An 8,991-nucleotide genomic window follows, 5' to 3' on the forward strand; every position below is an offset into this window, starting at 1 on the left:
TGAATTAAACATTTAAATGCTGCCATTAATAACACACAGTAACACAGTATAATGAAACTACGGACGTTGTGATAAAAAGGCAACATATAAATGTGAAAAAAAGTCAGGGACCAAAGATTGACCCCTGTGGAACACCCAGAAAACTGCACCAATTGAGACTGTCGATAAGATATGAAACCGATCCCTCAAATTTTCTTCCATCTTGTAGTTTTCGACCTCTGTCGCCACCCACCCTCGCCTCACCATCCATCTGCAGGCTGCCGACTATAGATAAGGTGTCTTGGCAGCAGCATGTCGGAGCCAAGAAGGGAATCCAGGAAGCTGCATTCATGCTACACTACAGAGACAATAGGACGAGGAAAGGGGCCACAGGAATAAACAGGAAGAGCCATCACTGCCAGGTATACAACTACTCCACGTGTGATGTCATACCGTAGTTAAACATTATTCCTATAGGCCTACAGTATATCATCTCAGATACCGTCTCAGTTGCACATTGTTGGTGGTCTATTCATCCGTTACATTGTGAAGCGTCTGTTGAGCTCAGATCTGTCTTGTGGCTACACAAAGCTGCCATCACCAGTTCCGCTACATTTGATTTACACCCATAGACGTTGTAGCAGTATAGAATATGTACACTACCGCCGGAAAGTTTGGGATCACTTGCAAATGTCTTTGTTTTCCAAAGAAAAACAAATTTTCATGCATTTCACAAACATTTTTATCCATTTCACAAACAACTAAAATTAATCAGAAGGATGTACATTCTTGCATAGAGGCCTACTATCAACAACTGTCAGTCCTCTGCATCAATCTCCTGGTATGGCTGCTAATCCAAGTTCATCATTTTATAAGGCTAATAGATGATTAGAAAAGCCATCTAAAAATCTAAACTAAAACTAAAATCTCTTACCATGCTGTTAACTACTCCCTTCAGAGAGCAGCACAAACTGGGTCTAACAAGGACAGAAAAACGCTGCACAACTATTGCGCAAGAGAGTGTGTAGTTTAAGACAAAGATGCCTCACAGCTGCACTAAATAGTTGCCATCAAACACCCGTGTCAGTATCAACAGTGAAGCGGCGACTTCAGGATGCTGGACTTCATAGCAGGACTGCCAAGAAAAAGCCATATCTCAGACTGGACAAAAACATTTCCAATTGATCCCAAACGTGGGAGTTGTAGTGTACACAGGCACACATCCCTCAATTTGATCTAAAACATCACTTTGTCCAATCACAAAGACCCCAAATATACATTGAATATACAGTATAATCACTTTATTATACTTTGCTTAGTATTTATATATAAATAAATAAATAATAAATAAAATAAAATAAATAAATAAATAAATAAAATATATAAAACATTGCTTAGTTTTTGAATCCACTTCATTTTTTTCCCATAGAAATAAATGGAAATGGAATTAAGTGTAAAAAGAATTTCACCACTGGAATATTATACAAACAACAAAACTACTACAACATTCTTAATTACAGACAAGAAGGAGTGTTAAAATTCACAGATCATTACATCCAGCCAGTGGCTTGTGTAAGCAGCTAATGTTAGCACTTCTATAGAGTACTTTATATGCCTCACCAAATTATCGTCTTGTCTCCTAATTGCACAACCTTGGGGGGTTTCATTTTGAAGTACTGCTGTGGTTTCAATTGTTTGCAAAGGGATACGTTTGGTGCAAGTCTGGACCCCCGGATGCTATCTGTGCAGTCTCTCGCCACATCACGGTCACCAGTCACTTCAACAATGTTACAATGATGCAACTTTACCTTATCTAAATTACCTGGAGTGTGGTGTCAAACATGGCATGTCCAACAGGGCATAGTGAAAAAAGATGATCCTGCACTGATCCTGTAGCTGTAGTTGTGCAATCTGGTTTTAGCAAACAGTGTAAAGCTGACTATAGGGGTGTTATTTCATGTCCACGGTGCTCTAATAATGGTAAAAAGTGTTTTTCTATGCTCTAACTATGAAAATATTGCATATTGCAAGTATTGATATCAGTAGAAATCTAGTCACATAAAAAAGGCAACATGCAGAAGAAGTGAATTCCGCCTAGCTAGGACCAAACGGAACTGAGTATGTTCATCAGAATCCAGAGGCCAAAAGGTCCATCTGCATAGGATTTGTGAGATCTCATCTCTTTCTTGTCCAAACCATTTCTCTCAGGGCGATCCTTGGCATCCTACCAAAAAGGAAATGATTATATTTGCAGCAATAAATGTGCTTCCTGAAGTGAAGTAAATACAGCAGGTTTTGAGGCCTGTGTTTTGATCTAAGAAACAAAAAAAAAAACATAAGTGAGAGACACACACTGGCAGAAAGACAAATACATGCTCCTTCACCATAGCTTCCCTCTGCTTGTGCACCGACATTCTCAATTTATCAAAGATGAACAAGTGAAAACGTCCAGAAACCTCCTGCTGGCAACAGACACGAGGAGCAGGAAATTGCATTGATTTAAGCATAACCCTGTTTGGCATTTTTCCTCTTTTTCTTCCTCGTAAGTAAAGACATTTGTTCCACAGTCGTTACTTTACAGCAAGGATCCATAAGTGGAGGAACGCTGTCCGAGACCGAACCCAGACGGCTTCCTAGCTAAACCTGGACCAAGGTCAAATAATTATTTTACTTTCATTTTAACCAGCACATCTTTTTGAATGATTCGATCAGGATCACCACTGACCTATTCCATGTGGGCCAAGCCATTCCACGTGATATAGACAGAAACCAATGTTGCATACGAATAAAGAGGACAGCAAGGCCAGTGAAAGTTAACAGAATAGCACTCGAAGACAGAGGAGGGTTTTTATTATCCCTCAGCACGTTGTATACTGAATAAACAGAAAACCTGGGAAAAAGAGCAGTTATTTTACAAGAATAAAGACAAAATATGAGGAGAATAAAGTCATAATCATTCTCATAATCATAAAGGTTATGAGAAACAAAAGAACAAATTAAATTGCAGTCTTAGCATGGGTAAACGTTATTACGATAATAAAGTCAAAATATTATGGAAACAAAAATGTTATTAAGGGAATATTAAGGGAAATATTCATAAAAAATATCAAAAATTTACTTATTTTTTTCTGGGCAGCGTACTAGTACATACAAATACATACAATAAAATATGTTTTTGTGGTGTGCCTCGCCTCTTGCCCGAAGTCAGCTGGGATAGGCTCCAGCATGCCCGCGACACTCATGAGGATAAGCGGTATAGAAAATGGATGAATGTTTTTGTGGTGTGACCCGCCTCTCGCCCGGAGTCAGCTGGGATAGGCTCCAGCACCCCCGTGACCCTCGTGAGGAAAAGCGGTAGAAAATGAATGAATAAACTTTTTTTTTTCTTTACAATTATAATCTCTTAAGTCAACCAGGAAACATTCACTTATTCATTTTCTACCGCTTATCCTCATGAGGCTCAAGGGGGTGCTGGAGCCTATCCCAGCTCTCTTCGGGCGAGAGGCGGGGTACACTCTGGACTGGTGGGCAGCCAATCACAGGGCACATATAGACCTATTCATACCTGTGGAGTTTGCATGTTCTCCCCGTGCATGTGTGGGTTTTCTCCGGGTACTCCAGTTTCCTCCCACATTCCAAAAACATGCTAGGTTAATTGGCGACTCCAAATTGTCCATAAGTATGAATGTGAGTGTGAATGGTTGTTTGTCTATATGTGCCCTGTGATTGGCTTCTCGCCTGAAGGCAGCTGGGATAGGCTCCAGCATGCCCACAACCCCAGTGAGGATAAGCGGTATAGAAAATGAATGGATGGAAGTATACATATTAATGAGTCAGCCAATCTAGACGTGTCAAACCTTAGTTCCTACTCTTGCTGTGTGTTCACTCTTATGTTTCTCACCCTGTCTCCCACCAATCAAAATGTGCCACTTTTTTTCTTTTCTTAAGCACTGACAGCTCTGTTTGACTCCATCTTTGGTGAAAGTGTTTAATTTCACTAATGCTGAAGAGAGACCCGTTCTCCTTTTCACTGAAAACCCAAGGGACCCAAGGAAATAATCCAAAACTTGAGCAAAGAACAAAGGAACAGAAATAAATGGAAGAGTATGCAGATTTTGCCTTTGCTAGGTCACGACAACAACATAGGAAGATTTATTGCAGCCCGTTGGAGAAAGGGTATTACAGCAATGTAGTTTTTATTCAACATTTAGAATGTATTGCGCGGAGGGGAGGGGCGCTACATCTACTAATAACTCATGTCTAGAATAAAATAAACATTTAAAACCAGCACGTTATTTTTCACGCACAGTTGTACTTGTCATCTTGTCTACACTTGAGAATCTTCAGGAATGTCTCCACCTTGTGAGAATCTTTCTTGAAGCAGCTGAGTAAGACATAGTCTCTCATAACCGATTCCACCATGTCTGGTTGCACGTCGTACTGGAGCAAGCTTTGTGTACTGTGGCCGGTGGTCAACACAGCTTTGTTCAGCATCTGGATGGACACATGTACGCCATATTAGACGGAGGTGTCAAAATAAAAGAAGGGAATTTGGAGTTCATTTTCTGGAAAAATATGCTTCATTCATCCCTCGCTATGTTTTTGGAAACAAACTTTTTGGAAAATTCATTCAGAAATGACCGTGGTTGACTATGGACAATTATTAGTAAAAAATAATACATAATAAAGCAAGTAGAATATGTAATATACCAGCATCGGTACTGTTACATGACATTAGATTACATTACCTTCACCCTGCATGTAGTCAGCCATGACATAGTTTGCTCCTCCCATTCCGTGTGGAAGTGGTATTTTTGGCTACTTACTTTTTACTATTACTTACTATTAGGCAGTATACAACTACAAAACATGATTTATTAATCAATATATTTTTTAAAACTATGTGAATTGGATGCGTAAAGTGGGATATTGTTCTATTTAACAACCACAAATGTTGAATATCCTTTTTCTTAACAGTTCTTGAAACACCAATAGGTGTCATTCTACAAACATGAACTACTTATTAAACTATAAAATTAAACTATAATTGGCAATACTGAAATATGAGCATATAGGGAGGCGGGACAAACCTTCCTGATTAGAACCACCACTCCATTCTCCAGACTGATCAGTTTGTCAGCCACCCACTTGGTCTTGTTGAGGAGCATTTCCGGAGCGCCGTCGTAGTGGTCCAGTGTCGTCTGCAGGTAGACTAAAGGCTCAATCCATGACTGGACCAGCATCAGGACAGAGTGGAGCAACCATTTGTCCTGTGAGACACCAAAACGGATACAGTTAGCGCTAATTAAAGCCATCTATGCATGGCTAATTTACATCTCACTGTCTGCTTACAGGCAACAGCTGGATTTCACCTATGGAGCTCGGGATGGGGACATCCTTGGTGAGGCAGTCATAGCCCACCTGGTTCCTCTGAAGCCGCAGCGGGTACGGGACAAACATGTCCTCCTGCAGTATGTCATTATCACATTTGTATGACTCTACTGCTTTTCAATAAGACATCTTTTTTGGCTCAGAAGAGAGATGACATTGAAGAATAAGAAGCTCATCAAGTGTGAACTGAAAAGAACATCACACAGTAGCACCACAGGATCAATAGTATGGGTCAGTGACTACCTGTGACTCTTCTGGAGAGCCAGGTAGGAACACTACCTCCATGATGATGCTCACGGTTGTCAAAATGATGCGTTTTAAAAAAACTACAGAACTATATTTGGTTACACCACTTAGCAAATCAGCAAAGACATGTCATAACAACAATGGATATTTTAAAAAGTGTACTATACTGGTATTTTATTATCATGCATTAATTGAATGATTTTATTTACAAAAGTAAAATAGCCGTGTAAGGCATATACAGTACATACAGTCAAGAAATGTCAATATACTTTTGAATGATTAAGTGATGTTTTACAGTATTATGATGTAGCTCAGAATTACTCAAAATTAAAAAATATATGCACTCAGTGGCCGTACAGCTCCACAAATGTAAAGGCTATCTATTTAATTATGCACTAACATACATATGTATTTCTGCTTAGATACACATTAATAAGTCATTGTATGGTCATATCACCTCATACTTTGGTACGAGCCAAAAAATTTTTTTTTGAAAAAAACAAAATAATTAATAAAATAAAAAATAATTATATTAGGAAAGCAGGAAGTGAACAAATGTCACAGTTATTGATTGTAAAAGTACTAGATGGAGGGGTAGGATTTAATAAGCTTTGCTTCTTCCTACTCCTTTTGGACATGTGGAACTGTGAACTGATTATGTGATGCATTCAATTGTAATCTGATGCATGTTCAAATGAAATAAAACCATTACCATTAAGGTCACACTGACTTGCTGTCTGCTTGAGGCTAGATGCTTCCACCCCGTCCACGAGCTTATGACCTGATTGAAACAGCTTTGGGTGTCTGGGCATGTAAGTCCCTTGCACATGTGGTTTCCTATATTAACAAACACTAAGCTTTAATTTCAGTTTGCACTGATTTGCCTTTTCAACTTGGATTAAATTGTATCTCTTATTATTTTCAACAGTCTCGCCTGTTTTGGAGCTAGCAGCAGATTTTCCCTTGACTAATAATTTAAAGCCTTTGTAGCTTATTTTTATACATTTAAAACCACAGTTGTTATTAGAGTTGACTGTCTTTCCCATTGACTTTCATTTTTTTAATATACTGTATATTAATGTTTATCATGAATGAGTTTTTTTTAGTTTTTTTTCCCATTATTTTCATATATACTTTGCTGATATCTGACATCTATAATTGTGGACATGTTGACGCCTTGCATTGTCAAGCATTAATGTCTGCATATGTTATCTTTCGATTCATAGACCGTGTTAAAAGCATTGTGTTGACGATTAAGCTGGTTGCTACTCACAAACAAAGAACATGACTCCTCAGAGACGTGGTAGATGAGCTCGGCATGCTGGATAACCCTGTCGAGAAGCTTTTCCTGTGAGATGGATGAACAGTAAGGGTGGATGGCGTTTTCCTGTTCCGAACACTCGAGCAGGATGCTGGCGCTAACAATGCCGGGCCAGAACAACACGGCCCATAGAGCTTCCTTTGCAACTGAAAGGACACAGATGCGACACAGGTAAAAACACGTAAACAGATCTTGCTGTACACACTTGCACCTTGCAGGACCTTGATGGACAGGCCTAAGAAGCAAACTACTATATACATTCTTTGTATTAACAGTTATAAAAGTGAATACCGTTCATCCTGTGCATTCTTCCTGAAGTCTCCTGGGCGATGGCCTTAAGGTGTGTGGCCAGATTCTTTTATAAAGCCCCAGGTCATGAATACAAGAAAAGGTCATTCAAGGCTTGCACGGCCTTGTGCATAATACCGAGGTGACCCGGTATGAAAATATACGAAGATAGCTGTTTTCAAGGAGGACAACTGTCAGGGGATTAGAAGAAGGCATCCTGATGGGTGTCATGTTGCTTGGATGTCTATTCACTTTATTTAAGCTGTTCCCACTTCAGGCCTCACTCGAAAGTGCTTTTTACATATTTAACAACTCTTTCCTCTTCAACTTACTTGGTTCTTATATTCCTTCATGTCCTTTAGCAGGTGTGCACTTTCAAGATACTCTTTCCATCAAGCCGAGATGACTGTGCTAACCCTACACTATGCTACCGAGTCCATCTGTTTCACAAGGCAAGTTGCTTGATCCTTTTATATGACCCTTGCCTTTATCCCTGTCAGGCAACAGTCTTTGGTTTTTTCCCCAAGCTTAAGATTTGGAAGCTTTAATGTAGCATATGGTTGAACATCAAAGCATGTGGCTACAGAATTCTACTAAGGTAAACTTAAAAAACGTTTGGAGAGTGGAAAAATGTAACAAAGTATTCAACATGGTGCTGAGATGTGATGTCTTTTAAAGTCATTTTCACTGCAGAAGTCTATGAAAAATCCTTTTGAATGGTGCACTCAACCCTGTTGTCACCAGCATATAATAATGAACGACAATACAGTGAGAGTGAAGGAAGCCTTTTGTTGGTGAGACTTTGGGAGTTTGATGACTTTGTCAATTCATCTGACAGTGAATGAAGGGGTGAAGAGTGCATCGCCTTCCTCCTCAAAATAGTACAACAGATAAAAGTTGTATGAGGACCGTGGGAGTGAAAACCAATTGAGCTGATAATGGCCGGGAAATTGTCTGCGAGTGTGTCCCCATTAGATTTCACAAAACACAAAATGGTGTCGAATACTTGTGTTTCACTTGACCGATAGAAAAGCTGTAACTTTTAAAACTACAAAATACAGCTAATGTGGCCACCTGACAAACAGAAGCAGGAAGTAAAGGGGACAATTACAATTTGAATTTCACAAAAGTAGAGTGACTCTACAAAGATCCCAATGTATTATTTGTATTGAACTATAGTATCTTCAATCTAAGTTAGTACTTGCGTCTGTCTTTAGTTAAAAAAAACGGTAGATGGACCCTGGTGCTAAAAAAAAACAACCCTACTTGTCAGGAAGCAGGTCCATACTTACACATAAGGTACTCCATTCTTAGTCCACGTCTCCCATGGGACCACTAATGTTTTCCCACATCTGACACCATGTTTTTTTCTCCAAAAGTTTAAATACATTCAATAAGCATTGCAAAGAATGGCCCGTTCTGTTTCTTCTGCATTTCTGCAGATCAACATGTCAGGAGTTAGTGCTCCAGGGTCATCACCCCAATTCTTCTCTTCCCCGAGGTGTTTCAAGATACACACAGAGATGCAACTTTCATCTTTATTCTGATTACAGATAAAGTAACTCAGCGGGTAGATTGCGATATCCAAAACAAAAGTTATCTCTTCACTTGTAGCGACTAGTCGTGTAGAAAAAAAGTGTATTGTTACATGGTGTTAATCCACCACACGCCCGTTTCTTAAAGGGGAACTATTATGCTTATTCCACTTTTCTCACTTATAAATGTAGTTAGAATGTTGTATTCTCGTTTTGAACGATGCCAAAGTT

The 8,991-nt window shown here is 39.3% G+C and overlaps 1 protein-coding gene across 1 annotated transcript; it reads right to left on the reverse strand.

Moving 5' to 3' along the window:
* Positions 1 to 3,589: 3,589 nt before the first annotated feature.
* On the reverse strand, positions 3,590 to 7,393 carry smtla (somatolactin alpha). Its single transcript, XM_058079896.1, has 5 exons — positions 7,229 to 7,393; positions 6,890 to 7,083; positions 5,332 to 5,445; positions 5,070 to 5,249; positions 3,590 to 4,473 (listed from the first exon to the last, which is right to left on the reverse strand). Exons 1-5 carry the CDS (start codon positions 7,242 to 7,244, stop codon positions 4,279 to 4,281), a joined length of 699 nt encoding a protein of 232 aa, XP_057935879.1. The 5' UTR covers positions 7,245 to 7,393; the 3' UTR covers positions 3,590 to 4,278.
* Between the last annotated feature and the right edge of the window lie 1,598 nt (positions 7,394 to 8,991).

This window comes from Doryrhamphus excisus, chromosome 8 (assembly GCF_030265055.1).
Source record: "Doryrhamphus excisus isolate RoL2022-K1 chromosome 8, RoL_Dexc_1.0, whole genome shotgun sequence".
Classification (NCBI taxonomy): domain Eukaryota; kingdom Metazoa; phylum Chordata; class Actinopteri; order Syngnathiformes; family Syngnathidae; genus Doryrhamphus; species Doryrhamphus excisus.

Coding starts and splice junctions, on each gene's coding strand:
- smtla (XM_058079896.1), bottom strand. Junction 5,250..5,331: donor GTGAAATCCAGCTGTTGCCT/GTAAGCAGACAG, acceptor GGTGTCTCACAG/GACAAATGGTTGCTCCACTC. Junction 4,474..5,069: donor TGGTGGTTCTAATCAGGAAG/GTTTGTCCCGCC, acceptor GTGTCCATCCAG/ATGCTGAACAAAGCTGTGTT.